The sequence below is a fragment of the Heterocephalus glaber genome, unplaced genomic scaffold, assembly GCF_053883595.1.
Source record: "Heterocephalus glaber isolate CG9 unplaced genomic scaffold, H.glaber_assembly_v1.0 deba00001613, whole genome shotgun sequence".
Taxonomy (NCBI): Eukaryota; Metazoa; Chordata; class Mammalia; order Rodentia; family Bathyergidae; genus Heterocephalus; species Heterocephalus glaber.
Window position 1 is genome coordinate 3,047,419 of NW_028258384.1, and position 17,397 is coordinate 3,064,815.

A 17,397-nucleotide genomic window follows, 5' to 3' on the forward strand; every position below is an offset into this window, starting at 1 on the left:
CACTGAAAACTACAGCACCCTGAAAAAGGAGGTTGAGGAGGATAAAAGAAAATGGAAAGACATCCCTTTTTCCTGGGTAGGAAGAACCAATATAGTGAAAATGGTCATACTTTCAAAACTACTATATAGATTTAATGCAATGCTGATTGAAATTCCAACAATATACTTCACAGAACTAGAGAAAACAATCCACAAATTCATTTGGAACCAGAAGAGACCTAGAATAGCAAAAGCAATTCTGGGCAACAGAGACATACCTAGGGGTATCACAATCCCCAACTTGAAACTGTACTACAAAGCTACTGTGATAAAAACACCATGGTACTGGCAAAGAAACAGACCCGAAGATCAGTGGAATAGATTAAAAGACGTAGAAACAACTGCAGACATACTCAGCCACCTCATCTTTGACAAAGGAGCCGATCACCCTCATTGGAGGAAAGATAGCCTATTTAATAAATGGTGTTGGAAAAACTGGATTTCAACATGCCAGAGATTAAAACTAGACCCATATCTATCACCATGCACTAAACTAAGATCAAAGTGGATTAAAGACCTAAATATTAAGACAGAAACACTAAACTTGCTGGAAGATAATTTAGGTAGAACTCTTGAAGATATTGGCATAGCAAAAGACTTTATGAACAAAACCTCAATAGCGAGGGAACTAGCAGAAAGAATCAATAACTGGGATTTCATCTTATTAAAAAGCTTCTGCACTGCAAGAGAAACCACCAACAGAGCTAACAGACAACCTGCAATGTGGGAAAAAATTTTTAGCAGCTGTAACTCAGACAAAGGGCTACTATCTAGAATATATAAAGACCTGAAAAAAATCAGACCCCCCAAATTCAAAGACCCAATTCAAAAATGGGCATTTGAAATGAACAGAAATTTCTCAAAGAAGTAAAAGCAGCAAATAAACATATGAAAAAATGTTCAACATCACTGGTCATTCGAGAGATGCAGATGAAAACAACACTGAGATTCCACTTCACCCCAGAAAGAATGGCTGCTATTAGGAAATCAACCGATAACAAATGCTGGCGGAGGTGTGGAGAGAAGGGAACCCTTCTCCATTGCTGGTGGGAGTGTAGACTGGTGCAACCACTGTGGAAATCAGTGTGGAGATACCTCAAAGAACTAGGGCTGGAGGTCCCATTTAACCCAGCTATTCCCCTGCTGGGTATTTTCCCAAAAGAATTAAAAAAATCATACCACAGTGATATATGTGACCCATGTTTATGGTGGTACAGTTTGTAGTAGTGAAAGCTTGGAAACAGCCCAAGTGCCCATCAACTGGAAACTGGATAAAGATTTTTTTTTTTATAAAATGGAGTACTACTCAGCCATAAAGAACGAGAAACTAGAGTCATTTACAGCTAAATGGATGCATATTGAGGCCATACTCTTAAGTGAAATAAACAGGACACACATGTGTAAATACCAAATAGGTTCTCTAGTGTGAGAAACTGAGAGTGTAAATAAGGATTAAAAGGTTTAATAACTAATAATTGATACTTTGAAATAGGAAAGGGTCCAAAGGGGTAGGGGTGGTGGGAGGAGATGGGGAAAGGAAAGAATGGAAAGGAAAAATTATGAGAAAAGAAAAAAAATGGAAACGAAGTCTATGTAAATGGGAAGGGTGGAGGGGTGAAGGGCGCACAGGTAATGGGGAAAAAATAAGAAGTAAGATACATCATGTACAGGTACAAGCACCCAATGATAAATGTAAATGTATTGTATACCTAAAATGTACCAATAAAAGAATTCAAGTTAAAAAAAGAATTTATACTGCAAAAAAAAAGAATTTATACTGCTAAGTGAAAGAAGCCAAATAAAAAAGGACTATGTACTGTATGATTCAATTTATATGACATGAAAAAGGGAAAAGTACAACGGACACAAAACAGATCATTAGTAACCAAGTGTAAGGAATGAAAAATTGTTTGCAAATGTGGCAGAAGAAATAATTTGGGGAAATGCAAACATTTTAGATATTGATTGTGATGATATTTATATCACTGTATATGTATGTCAAAATTCATCAACCTGCCACTTAAAAAGAGTGACTCTTACTGAATGTAAATGATATCTCAAAACTGACAAAACAAAAACTCAAAGAGATCTAAAAATATGTTTTGTCTTTTGATGTCTTTCCATTTTAGATTTCATAACATTTAGCAAAACACTTATTCTGAATTCCTAGATTGATATTTTATTTTACTCAACATCCACATTTGAATGTGTTGGTATTGTAGACAGCTAAGTTAATTAGATATATTATAGGCAGTTAGACAGGACTGGGCCCCTGAGGGAGTCAATACAGAAGACAATTGAGGCCAATTTACTGAAGGTCAGGATTAGGAACTACTACACTCACATACTTCCCCTAGGGATAAATAGAGGTAACTATATTCTCAATAGGTATCAATCCTCTGGGTGGTGAACCAAAACATCATGAGCCCATTCCTTCTTTAAAAGTCCTTGTTCATTTCATGTAAGCTTGCCAAGTGACTTGCTTCCCCATTTCATCAATATTATCTAAACAACTATACTTGTAATCTTATTGGTTGACCACAGTTTTGTCCCACCTCATACCCACCTTGTAATTTCCCACTGGATCAACATTACCTAAATGACTATACTTGTAATCTTATTAGCTGACTATAGTTTTGTTCCACCTTGAACCCTCCTCACCTTGTTTCTTTGCAGGGTCGCTGGGTAACCCATTTTCTAGGCCCTTTTCTGTCTCCTTAGACAGAAGCTATTTTTCTCTCCACAAATTCTTCCTACTCTTAACTTCTATTTTTCCTAGAATTCAGTCTTAAATTTTAGAGAACACGAACTCAGCATTTCAGACATCTAGCAGGTTGAGAGTTATAATATTTCCCTTATATTATTTGGAGGTCTACATATCATATAACCGATATCAACATGTTTGTATATAAATGCAGGAAAACATATCTAGAAAAACACAAATCAAACTAACAACAATAGTTGTTGTGAATAGGGAGAGTAGCTGGATGTCTCCCTGTGTCTTCATGTGGTCTTCCTTCTTTTATAAGGGCACCAGTCATATTGGATTAGGGCTCAGTCTAATGATCCCATTTTAACTTAATTATCTATTTAAAGGTCCTATCTCCAAATATAGTCACGTTTTGAGGAACTGGAAGTTAGGACTTCATGTATGAATTTTGAGGGTTCTCAAGTTGGCCTGAAACAATTTTAATACTCAGGAACCACATCGATTTAAGGGGAGGTAAATAATTATAGTCATTTTTACTTTAAAAAAAGAAACCCAATAGTTTAGTAATAAATCCATTAAAACTACAAATGAATTTGCAGAGAATAAGTTGAGCTTCTGTTTAAAATGATTTCTATACCTGCCTGGCAAGCACAGGGTCTGAGTTTGATTCCCAGTACCAGAAAAATAAAATAAAATGATTTCTAAAGATGAGCAACTGTGGACAGTGGATTATTCTTAATTTATGTGGATTGTGTGGTGGGTTGTGCCTAATGTCCATCTCATTCTTAAGTTCATCTCTTAGCTCATACATTGTTGGCCTCTATTAAATTCATAACATCTAGCTCAACCCAGATATTCATTTCAAGAATAGAGACAGGAAGTTTCTGTATTGAAGAGCTTCTAAATGTGGATAGTATTATGCTGGGTGAAGTGAGATCATCTTTGCAATACACTTATGAAATAATAAGAAATGCATAATTATCATGTTTTTAGTATAATCTATGGAAAAAAGGTAAAAATCTCTTAAAAATTTCTGAGTCCTATATAATCAAAGTTGACCCAACATATAATATGTGGAACTGTGGCTCAGATAACCTGGGCTTTAGTCCTTTCTGTACATTAGAATCAGCATGACTATGACAATATATTTTATTTCTTTGAACCTCAATTGTTCTAGCCATACAATATGAATGTATGTATTTTAACAATCTATTCATAATAGGAATCATAAGGAATTATGGTCCTGAAGTATGTTATACATCTTAGAAGAAAGATCTTTCAGGCCATCTCTAATATTAACAATCATACAGTAATAATATTTGCTACTATTTATCTTGTATTTATAATGTGCCAGTCACTATGTTCAGATATTTACAAATATCATCTCATTCATGCTCAAAATAACCATGAAAGGCAATTATTATCTTTATTTCACAGAGGAAAAAGCGAGAGGTTAGGTTCCCCAATTTTATATATTTGGTATTTGGCAAAGTTGATTTGATTCCAGGTAGATCTAACACAAAAGTCTTTGCTTATTTGCTACTGTTACAATTCTCTTAACAGTCCATTATAGGTTGAAATTTATCAGGTAATAGTTGTATTAGTTTATTCAGCTGCATTAGTTTTCTAGGGCTATAGTAACAAATCCTGACATATAAAAAAGTAACAACTGACATTGTCAATACTTAACATTTAAAAAGCATACTAATGCTGCATATTTTCACTAGCTTACAATAAATCCATATGATGTTATTAAACTAGATTCATTTTATAAAAATGGTAGTTCAGACAGTTGAGCTACTTTCCAAGGTCATAGAGTTAGTAAATGTGTATTAGAACTGCAGTGTAAATCTTTTGCCTCCTTGTGCTTTGTCCCATTATACTAATCTTATTCTTTATTGTGTCGATAAATTCAAGAACTATTGTGAGAAAGTGATTTGGGATCATAAAATCCTACAGTCAGAAGAAGCAATAAAAGTCATATATTTTTGCAAGAATCTCCTAGAGAACTTAAATCCTGGCAACTGGATTGATACTACCAGTAAAGTGTCAAGCTGAGTCAGGCTTACAAATGGTACTTCACATCGGTGTAGTTAAGTTCACTGATAACATGCAAATGTGAACATATGGCATTTTAGACACTGGGAAAAAAAGCAATAGAACATCAAGTTTCTGAGTAAGGAACTAAGCTAATTAAAATTAAATTGAAAAGTAAAATGCAAATGCAGGTTTGCTTAAGGCATAAGGTTTAGGTCAGACATTTTGGAGTTGAATACTATCATTCACTGGTTAGATGACCTGAGATATGTTATTTAATGTCTCTAAATTTCAATTTCCTTCCATATAAAATGGACATAAGAATGCATACATCAAAAAAAGAAGAATGCATACATCATTGTGTTGATATAAGTACTGAAGGGCATAATGTATATACAATACTTAGCAGGGTATCTGGCACAATAAATTGTAGTTTTCCGTAATAAGAAGAATATTGTTGTTATTTCTCTTACGGTACAACATCATCTAAGCCATCACTCAATTTGTCTTCAAAGTTTGTTTGAAAAATATTTATTTATAATGATTTAATATTTGCATATAAAATATGATTTCTGGCCTTAAGAACCATACATAAGAATAAAAGGCAACAAGACATGGTAGTGTGTATCTATAATGCCAGCTACTTGGGGCTGAGGAAAGAGGACTGAAAGATCAAGCCCAGTCTGGACAACTTAGCAAGACCCTATTTCAAAATAAAAGGTAAAATATAAAAAGGGGTTTGGGATATAGTTCAGTGCAAAGGCCCTGGGTTCAGTCCCCAGGAACACATACACACACAAACACACAAACAAACAATAAGCAATTTAGGACTTACTCTAATGGTAATAGTAGCAAACATTGATTGAGTCATGAGAATGTGCTTTGTTCACTTCTATTCTAAATACTTTATATGCATGAATGCATATTTTTATAACAACTCTATGAATTTGGTAGTATATTTCTATTACATATACAAATGAAAGCACAAGGATGTAAAATAACTTATTACAAAATGGCAGAACCAGAATTTGAATCCACAATTCTAACTCTAGAACTCACATTTTTAACTACTAGAACCCACATTTTAAAATATAATAGTCTATTGTCTCCTAAGCACACTGTTCTGTTGTCTCTATAGCCAATGCTTCTATTACATGACTATAGCAAACTAGAGCTTTAAAACAGCATAATATGAGTTAATGTGTTATAGCAATTAATTCCTGTGAAGCAAGAATTAAAAGTGACAATACAAAGTGGCTACAAAAATATTGTGACTATTACTAATAAAATAATGTAAAGGTAAAAGTTTGTTAAGAATCTTAGCTTATACAATGGACCCTTAAGTTATGACCGGCCTGACATACAAACAACTTGGGTTACAACTGGAATTTTAGTCTTAACTTATGAACAAAGTCTTGAGTTACGACCTGAATGCTGGCTGCTTGTGCTTCCAGGTGGTCTCAGATACAGATTTAACCTTTGAAGATTTCTGGAAAGAACATTACAACATCCTCGCGTGTATGGGGTTAATTGAGAAATCCTGGGCCAATGTCTCTCTAAGGACACTGAGATCTGCCTGCATACAGGACAGAGACTTTGAAGGCTGTGTAGAGGAGCCTGAGCCTTCAATTGAGTTACAATCAGCCCTTGTGAACAAATTGAATTTGTAAGTCAAGGGTCCACTGCAGTTTAGAAACCGGGCATAAATTGCAGATGAAGCCCAAATGGTGGTGATGAATAAAGACAAGCACCATATATATACTGGAACTATGATGGGATGAAGAACATGGCCTTTGCAGCCCTCTCTAGGGCTTTTACTCTATCCCTTAAAGAGTGAATGAATTGGGAAGAAATGCCAGATACTTAGGACAATAGTGATGAGCCAAGGTATAGGCAGTGATGATGAACCTATGACTTGCATGTTGCAGCAGGTTGTTTGCATCATTGAAAGCTTGAAAAGGTTTGTCATTACTGGAATAAGGTCACTATGGCAGACAGATTGGTTACCTATGTCCTTCACTACCATACATCCTGGTAATTCCAATTCCTTTCCTATAGCCAAAGAGACATAGAAATTACATTCTGCTGTACATCTTGTTAAGCTTCCTTAAAACCATCATCCTAAACTTTCCAATCACCTGAGTATTTCTGGGAGAGTTGCTCAATTTACAAGCATTTATATAATTTACTTTTAGATAGAAAGAAGAAAGCAGTCCTGACCAATATAATTTACAACATCTACTTACCTTTTTCTGCTGGGCTCAAAACAGTCACTGTGAAAAGAGTGAGAGAGAGAGCAAGAGAGATCAAAATTAGTGATATTTATGTTTTTCTATTTTCCACAGCATCATTGTTGAGCAATTTATACAATGATAATACTATCCTAAGAGGAAGAAAGGCAAGGATGATTAGATTCCATTCTTGGCTCTCTTTCTCCATCTCAAACCTTCAATTAAGAATTTCCATTCATTCAATAATACAGGTATAACCTTAAAAAAAGATAAATAGGAACACATAAGCTATACTGCATAGCATTAAGAATTTCAAAGCTGATAAATCAGGAGGTGATTACAGGTGGCCCTCAACTGACTATGGGGTTACGTCCTAATTGAATTTGGAAATGTTTTTAAATTGAAAATGCTTTTAATATACTTAACTTACTGAACATCACAGTTTAGTCTGGACTTCTTCAAACATGTTTATAACACATCAGCCTACACTTGGACAAAATCATCTAACACAAAGCCTATTTTATAATAAAATGCTGAATATCTCATGTGATTTATTGAATACTGCACAGAAAGCGAGAAACAGAATGATTTTATGGGTACATTTTTGGACCACCATAAAATAAAAAATCTTAAGTTGGACCATTGTAAGTCAGGGATCTTCTATTTACTTTCCCAAAGAATTCACTTGTGGGATGTATTAGAATACTCAGCTTTGTTTATATATTTGGAGGTAATATAGAGTGGATGTTGAATGCCATCTCTGAAATAAGATTGAGTTAAAAGGCCATTCTGTGACAATGAGCAAGTTCCTTAACTTCCATAACAGTACCTGCCTCATAAGATTACTTGAGAATTAAATAAGTTAATACATATCAATGTTGCTTAGCATAGTATCTAGCACAAGATAGGTATTTAATGCAATGTATTATTATTATATCTGAACTAAGATTTCACAGAATATCAGAAGTAGAATAAACTTTAGTAATTATCAGGTTTATTTTACAAATTGAGGGGGATGGACTGGAGCAGTATCAAATGATTTGCTTAATATCATAGAGCAAGTTAGTGGTAGAATTGGGACTAAATCTAGCCTCCAGAACTTTTGCCACGTAATGTGTCTATCTTTCAAACTTTCCTTGCCAGCTTACTGTGAGCTATTCTTTACCTTTGTTCAGAATGCCATTTATATAAAATAAAGCTTACCTGTATTTATTCAGCACTACCATCTGTGTGCACTTATACTAAATGCTAAGTTAAACAGAAATTACAAGACATGGCTCTCAATCTTGAGAAGGTGTTAAAGTATGATTGTTTTTGTACATAATAATCAACAGTGAAGGGTAAGAAAAATGGGGAAAAATCAAACAGTGATATAAACTATGTTCTAGGTGTTCTTCTTTCAGGATCTTCATCAGTCATACTCTCTCTTGATATGTTAAGAATATTTTAGAGTTTTAAATAGTACTTTTCTTAGTGATCATTTGAATTTACATTGTTAAAACTGTTATAATTTGTGCTACAAATTTGACCACATAATGTTTTTCTATTTTCTAATACACTAGCTTAGAGACTGCTAAAAAGTCCTTGTTTATTTTTCCAGTTAAAGAATCCTAGTCTAAATCCCTTCAAGAAGAACATATTCTGACAATATAAATAGTGCGAATAAGAAGTCTCATTGGATCAACTTGGGATTTTATGATTTTGCACAAGCATGTTGCATGATTGAATTGGTTCCACGAGGCCTTAAATTGGGCTAATGTCTCTTTAAAATGGAGTGAGAGAGAACAGAGTTGTTGGGACACCAATCTTAATAAAACATAGCTGATCTTTGTTGTACCTCCTTCTACCTCAGCCTGGACACTTGCTTTTATTTATTATTTTAACCTGACACACGAAAAAGTTGTTCATATTAACGGGGTATAATAAAATGTTTGATACATGCATATATTATTTATATAACTTTAAACATTTTTAAATAAGAAGGAAAGGTCCTATCTCCCATTTGATTGTCTGCTACAGTGCTATGGGTAAGAGAAGATAACCTAGTGTTTCTAGATATTGGGATGAGACAATGTGTAAATAGAAGGAGTGAGAAGTAGTGAATTCTCCAGGTATGGAATAACCATCTTTATATTGTAAATGGGATTGATTTACATGAACTAAGAGCACAGACACAATCAATGGATAAAAGCTTCAAGGTAATAAATTTTAGCTCAATACAAGAAAAGATAATGTTGAGGAAGAACAAGAGGAAGATGGTGACAATGATCACCAGTTTTGGGAAGAAGTAAGTTTCCCATTACAAATACTTGGAAATATTGTAGAGGACTTTCAGACATTAGTTTAGCAGTAGACTTGCTTTTTAAAGTCTTTTCACCTCTTGAAATTCTGTGAGGATCCAATAAGTCAAAGGGAAAATTATTTTCTTGCAAAATTCCTTGTTGGAAGGAAGTTATTTACTTCTGCAAGAGAAAATGTCTTATTCTAAAAGATTGCAGCACTTACCTCAGTAGTTTTTTCCTTTCTTTCATTTTTCTGATACTGTACTGTCCTATTAAAGGAAGAGGCTAAAATACTATAACCATATTTAAAATGGAAATGTTATAAGAGTCATACTGAACTTTTAGAAAATGAATCCTTTATCATGAATCTCTTGGATAAGTGTACATTTAACCAATTCTAGGGGGTAACTTGTCATATATGATTATAAAGTAATGTGGTGATATATGGAATTATATCTATTCTGTTTCTTCAAATTTCAGTTTACTACTAGGGAGGTATTTGACTGGAGTTATCATCAAATAGTTTTTTGCATTGTCTCTCCTCTCTATCTCTCATCTATTTACCTATTCTTTGCAATGAGGTATGAAGAAAATTATGGAAAAGTGGCATACAGGCTAGCTCTTCATCACAGACAACTGGGTTTAAACCAAAGCATATGTCATGACTTCCTTTAAGTAGATGTATATTGTATTTTCAGAGAAGGGTACAAGTAGAATAAACCTAATTTGTGGCCTAATGAGGATGATGAACAAATATACTAGAAAGGACATGAAAAAAACTCTACATCAGGGCTTTGAAATAGAAGCATAATGAGATCAGGTAGTTTAAAATTTCTAGTAGATTTTTAAAAGCTAAAAAATATCAAATGAAATTAATTTTATCATATATTTTATTTAATCAAATGTATAAAAATTTCATTTTAACATCTTATCCACACACAAATTATTGAGATTTTTATATTCTTTTTTGTACTAATTTTTTAAAAGGTGGTGTGCATTTTATGCTTCAAGAACATCTCAATTCAGATGCTACATTTGAGGTACTTAATAGACACATAGGGGAAGTAGCTAATGAATTAGTATATTTCAAAAGGACTTGTAAAAGGACAGCAGGAAGTTAAAAAATGTAGGAGTTCAGTGAAATGAGTGCTTCTTCACAACATAAAATTCTCTGAATTAATGACATGATTGGGAAGGGAATTTATTGTATTAATGTATAGCACATACTTAGTATATATTTAGCTTCTTGGTCTGTCACTTGTTCTTTGACCTAGGGCAAGTTAGTTAATGAGTCTGTATCTCAGTTTCCTCACCTATGAGGATAAAATTATTTATGTTATCAGGTTATTATAACATTTAAATGATAATAGAAGTGTTAAATACTTGGGTGCCTGGCATATAATCTGTACATAATTATTACTTTTCTAAAAACGGTGAATTGTTAGATAAGGTTAGGTTTTACAATAAATTTAGAGTAAAATAAGTGTAATCTTAAAAAATTATAGATACCTAAAGTTACATATGATAGTTTAAAATGATTTATTCAATATCAAAATGAATGATTTTGATTTCCAGTTTTCCCCTTAGATATTTCTTCGATAGTGGATTAAGAAAGGGAATAGAATTTCACTTAGGGAACTGAGATACATTTCTGATTATACTTTGCTTGTTAGAAGCAAGCTAATAGTGCCAGTCTACATTTACATCTCTGGATCATAGATACTCATCATTAATTTATTTTTTATTCTGTTACTCTTAAACCTGGATAATCCTACTAATTACTTAAGAAGCAGGATAATAATATAGATTGCAGTGCCCTCTTCACATAAACCTCTGGATAGAGGTGCAAGAATTTGTATTTTTAAAATTCACCAAGTGGGCCAGGGATTTAGCTCAGTGGCACCACACCTGCCTCGCAAGTGCAAGGTCCTGAGTTCAATCCCTGGTACCAAATAATTAGAAGTTTTGTATTATATCTTCCTAGTCAAGTGTGATACATTTAGATGTTTGACATATGGATGATTTACATAAAAGTATTTTAGATGTGGTAATATGTAGTATAATTCATATAGGCTTAAATGGATAGCTTTTACTTCTGTAGAAACTTGATTTCTAGAAAATGGTCCTTGTAGCTTTTTGTTTTTTTCCCTCTGATTCTCTTTGAAGAATTTCTGCCTTTTGAGTAGAATTAATTTCTAGAACATTTATTTTTAACCTCAGAATGCCTACTATTGTTACAAAAAATGGCAGAGTAGGGAATTCTAAAGTTCCATCTCTACCTAAGTGCAGCAAATGAGCTGGTAAAACTGTCTGAATCAACTTTTGCCATACTCTGGAATCTGGTAAAAAACTTATAACAGATGAAGGAAAGACTTGGTCAAAGGGCTATTACTTTGTAGTAAGTGAATGCTATGACATTTAAAATTGACTGCCTATTATCCTACAAATCCCACATCAGTAGGGGCTATGGGGATGGTACTCCAATAGTCCTTGTGCCAGTTTCTAATGCCAGAGGAAGGAATATGGATCTTATTCTCAAAGAATTGTTGTAAGCCTCAATCATCTGGTGACTCCCTCAAAAAACAACACAAAAGCTTCTCTGTGTTTTGCCTGACTGGTACATTACTAGGTGGTTTTGCCAGAAGTATTTGAGGCATAGGTGATGACCACAGGAACCTTGGGCAAAGATCATCACTTGTCAATGGACAGTACAAAGAACTTGGTAAAGGAGGTTTACAAAGGAGATTGGTAGGGTAATGAGGGTTTATAAGTGCTACCATGTATATCACAGAAGTGAGGAGACATGCAGACACCCAAGATAGGATGAAGACTCAGAAAGCTGGAAAGACTCTAAGCTTTCACCTTTAGCTGAACTTTAGGTCCTGTATAGCAAGAAGTGAATGCAAAGGCACAATAATAATTTATGTTTGAGAGTTGAAGGAGTAATCTGACACACAGCCAATCGACAAAAGACTGGGAGATTATATTGTTATAGACGGTGCTTGAATCCACTCATTTAAACAGGCTTTTCAAGAAAAGTTTATTACAGTGAACAAGGACTAAAACCAGGAACTAAAAATCAAGGAGGCTCTAGCAGCTAGCAGGGAAGAAAAACTATATTTATATAGATTTTGGGAAAGGGGCTCTAATCATAAGGAATGTTTATGATTTGGATGCCCAAGGACTGTCTGCTCAGGTGTGTAGTCACTAAACTTCTCAGCAACAGGGGGGTTGTATACTTCATTTTGAGTTCATTTGTACTATTTACTGAGAAGGTGCTGTTGTTTGCTGAAAGCAACTCATTTGTTCTATCCTATTTGTTTAGGCCAGGCCTGACATTATTTTTCTTCTTTTTCTTTATTTTTTAAACCAGGCATCCACAAAATCTCTGTGAAATCACTAACTGACCTCATCTTTAAAGAACAGAGAATTCAGAGACCACACATGACAAGGAATATGGTTTTTAAAATATAGGTAAGAAAAACTGCTATACATGCAAAAAATAATCCACAATAGGCAGCAACAAAAAATATCAGAGGAGAATCTGATTTCTAGAGTTGCCACTTGTTATGATTTGGGTCTAGATGTCCCCCTAAAGCCTCATACAGTCATAGGTGGCTTTTTCAGAGGTGGCTGAATCTAGAGTGTGTGATGCTGGGATTAAAGGCCTGCGATTACTACACCAGTACACTGATTGGTTTGGCACCACTCTAATCCTCGTAGTATGGGTAAGATAAAAGGAGCAGAAAGATGCTGTTAAAGTTTCCTTGTAGCTTTTGCTACTGTGTGAGTGCCATGAATTATTTCTCCTCTGTGACACCCCTCTGCCATGTGCCACCTTGCCTTGGAGTCAGACAATTATGGACTGAAACCTTTACAAACTGTGAGCTAAATAAACCCTTTCTCCTTACACTTTGGGTGTTGGGTATTTTGTCTCAGCAATTAGAGAAAAGTCACTAACACACCACTTTGTAACATTCAAAATGTCGAGTTTTCAACAAAAAATCAGAAGGCATGCAAAGAAACTAGTGTGGCCCATTAACAGGAAAAAAAAATCACTAAAAATGCTCCATAAAGAAGCCCAGGCAATAGACTTAGATAAAGACTTAAATCAACTTTCTTAAATATTCTTGAAGAGCTAAGGAACCAATGGAAAAAGAACTGGAGGAATCTAGGATAATTATGTCTCACTAAGCAGAGACTATAAAGAGACAATAGAAAGATAAAATCAAGAGAGAAATCAGAGATAGAAAAAAGAATAAAAATTTTAGATATGAAAAAGACAGTAGAGGCAAAGGCATGAAAACTACAAGTTTGAACGCTGCCTAGGCATCTTAGCAATTTAGTGAGTTCCTGTATAAAAACTAAAAAAGGGCTGGGGGTGCAGGTCAGTGTGAAACCCTAGCTTCAATTCCCAGTACTGAAAAAAACAAGAAATAAAAAAGTCTCTAGAGAGGTGCAATAGCAGTTTTAAGCAGGCAGAAAGAATCCTTTTTCATGAATACAGGTCAACTGAAAGTAACCTGAGGAGGAGAATAAGAAAATAATAAAAATGAACAGAACCTATGAAATTTGTTGGATACCATCAAATGTAGTAACATATACATAGGAATATGAAGATTTATGTATATGTAGAAATAAAAATATATAGTAAATGCTTAATTTTTAAAAAAAATTATTACACTAAAAGACATACTGCCATTAATCCCACTAAAAATATTCCCCAATGCTTTGAACACACTTATTCCCTCATTCTCACCATTTTATGAAACAGTTCTGGAAGTCCTCTTTCATTAGTGTCTTTATAAGCTGTGATCAAATATATAGTAAATGCTGTTGCCAAGTGCCTTCCAGCAGAAAGGTAGGGTCATAAAAATACTATACTGTGTCATCTTCCACTTTATTCACTGGATCTAGCACCTTGTGGCTTCTAACTTTTCCCTAAAGTGAAAATGATTATGATAGCTAAATGTTTTGAAGTGATGCAGGGCACTGAGGCAATCATGACAATACAACTACAGTCACTCATGGAAGAGTTCTTTCAGAACTGTTCCTAAAAGGGGAAAAGTATGTTTGAAATGAGGGAGAGCATTTTGAGAGGAACTAATGGTCATGTGTATTTTACTGTAATAATTTAACAAATTTTTATATGTGTATGGACTTCTAGAGAAAGAGAGAGAGAAGAAGAAAATAGAGCACAACGAATATTTAAATAAGTGATGGCTGAAAACTTTTCCAATTTGATAGAAGACATGAATCTAAACATCCAAAAGCATGAGAAACTCCACAGAGAATAAATTGAAGGATATCCAAACTGATAACAATACTATCAAAAGGCAAACACAAAAAGAAAATCTGGAAAGCAAGAAGAAAAAGAGTGATTTTCCCTCAGAATCCATAGAAGTCAGAAGAGAGGGAAATGCCTTAAACTGCTGAAAGAAAAATAACTGTCAATGGAGATTTCTACATCCAGCAACACTACACATCAAAACCTGATGAAGAAAATAAGATATTCCTAAATAAACAAAAACTAAGGGGGTTGGGGATTTAGCTCAGTGGTTCTGCCACCTGCCTAACAAGCGCAAGGTCCCAAGTTCGAGTTCGATCCCTGGTACACACACAAAAAAAACTAAGGGAGTTCATCACTAGTACAACTGTCCTATAAAAAAAGCCAAAAGGAGTCTTCCAGGAAAAATAAAAGGAAATTACCATAACTGTAACTGAAGCCATGAAAAGTAACAAAGGTAAAGATAACTACATAGTTAATTACAAAAACTAGTAGTATTGCAGTTTTTCTTAAGATGTTTATTTACTATACAATTTTTTTCTTGACTTGTGATAATTTTACATTTTTTTATTAGAACATGATTACATTAATCATGGGAAGTTGGTACATATGCATGACACATTTTTTTTTTGGTATCGGGGATCAAACTCAGGACCTTATACTTGCAAGGCAGGTGGCAGAACCACTGAGCTAAATCCCCAGCCCACATCTTATTTTTTAATTCCCTTCCCCTTCCACTCTTTCCCCCTTCCCCATCCTATTTGTAAAAGATCTCTCTGTTTCCTATTGTCTATCTTTTATTTTGCTCTTACATTATCTATGTTTTGGGTTTCTCATATAAGAGAATCCATGGCATATTTAAGCTTCACTTAATGTTATTGTCTCAAGGACAAATGCAAAAGCAAGGATAAATTTACATTAAGGGGCACACAATGCACAAAAATGTAATTTATGACAAAATATAAAGGGAGATGGAGGTATAAAGGAAGTTGTTTTGTATATTATTACATTGGTGTTAACTTGTTAGGAGAAAAAAATAGTGGAGTGGTGAATTCTGGCAGCACAGCTTCTCTAAGACAAAGTGCCCATAGTCTGGAAATCAACAGCCTGGAGACCAAAACAAGGGTGTAGAGGGTACATGACAACCACAAGAGAACTGACAGAGGAGAAGAAAATAGAATTCATTGATATAGAAGAAAGAGATTACTGACACAGATAGGAGGGCACACGACTCTGTGGATCAGCTGTGTACCTGCCCTAGCAAGGATCAGTGAAAACAACTTCACTGCTTACTGAGAAATAGAGACTGAACTTGGATAGCGAGAGTCTTGCACAATCAGAGGCAGTAGTGAAAGCAAGAGACAATATTCCCCAAATGCCCCCAGGAACAATAGTTGGTAAGTGAAGTGAAACAGCTCACACAGATGGGCAGCTGGTGGATGGGGTCACCATTTTGTGTAGAGGGGCTCGTGCTTGAACTCTAATGGCAGAACAGATCCAGGGTTGTTTTGCTGCCCTGAGAGGAAGAAGGGAAGGAGAGCCCAGTCACAGTAGACTGCTGGCAGTTGGTCAGCAGATTGAGGGATTTATATTAAGAAGTAGGGACTGGGCCTAGCCAAACTCCACACTCAGGACCATCCAGGACCACTAAGGCTGGCCATAACTACAAAAGACTGGAGGTGCTCCCTCTGCTCTATGACCAGAGATGCAGCCAAGCAAGTGGTCTTGGCCAGTGGCAGGAAGGGGAAACACCCCATGCACTGTGACCATAGTCACAAATAAGCATACAACCCTAACAAGAGGCATAACAGAGGCACTCCCTCTAATACAGCCAGAGTGTGAAAGTAATCAAAGGTGTGAAACACATGAGTCCATGCAAAGTTCAGGAGGGACCAACTGTGCACAGACTTGGGAATAGCTTCAGACTGGCTCCAACTGAGAGACATCTGCAAGGCTGCTGGCTGAGGAAGGGCACTAGTTCTCACCCAAGAAAGCCAGAAAGAGCCCCATGTTCAGCACAGATCTTACTACAGAACTGGGCTGCACAGCACATTTACGGGCTTTGTCTCAGACATTAACACAGAAATGTGGACACCAGAGGAATTTTAGTATTTTAATTATCTTTACCACTGTTTGCTTGATTAGTTTTCTATTTTGGGGTTGTTTTTTTTTTTTGGTTTTTTAGGTTTTATACATTTATTCTTCTTCTGTTCTATTCACCTTCCTTCTCTCTTTCCTTAACTAGCTCTCCTGATTTTATGATTTTTTTTACTTTATGATACTTTCATGTGAGTAAACAGTGTCCCTTGTCTTTCTGGTTCACTTCAATATTCCTTTGCTTCCTCATTCATGCTTTGTCTTTGGCCCTTGTCTCCAGTATTCCAAAGCTTGGGTGTTCATAGTTTTCCCTCTAGCCTTGCTTCTACAATATTTCCCTTCACTTATCTTTCTGTTTTGTAGCCTATCCCTTTTAAATTTCCCTCGGCCAGGGTAAAATCACTCTACTATAGGGAAACTCATTGCATACAAGCTCCTGGATTAGGTTGGATTTTGTTATAAAATGTAGAGCTTGCTCATATAGTTAAAGGTACCAAACTAATAGGGACCACAGTTTGTCAGTTGCTAGGTTGTATTAGATTGTATTATTTCAGCCAAGATATTATTTTTTTTTGTATTAAATTCTTTTATTGGTACATTGTAGGTATACAAAACAATTACATTTCTCATTGGGAATTATACCTTTACATAATGCATCTTGGTTCTTATTTTTTCCCCATTCCTAGCCCTCCCTTCACCCCCTCCACCCTTCCC

The 17,397-nt window shown here is 35.0% G+C and overlaps 1 protein-coding gene across 6 annotated transcripts in view; it reads right to left on the minus strand.

Annotated features, from left to right (window-relative positions):
• Zdhhc15 (zDHHC palmitoyltransferase 15) overlaps positions 1-17,397 on the minus strand; it is a 195,447-nt gene that overhangs the window by 122,925 nt on the left and 55,125 nt on the right. For 4 of the 6 annotated variants that reach the window (XM_004867489.3, XM_004867488.3, XM_021246495.2 and 1 more), the window contains exon 2: positions 7,033-7,059. The exons of the other annotated variants lie outside the window; for them this stretch is intronic. In XM_004867489.3, the coding sequence (XP_004867546.1) occupies positions 7,033-7,059 (27 nt within the window). The remainder of the gene's footprint in view (positions 1-7,032; positions 7,060-17,397) is intronic. 6 annotated transcript variants of the gene reach the window in all.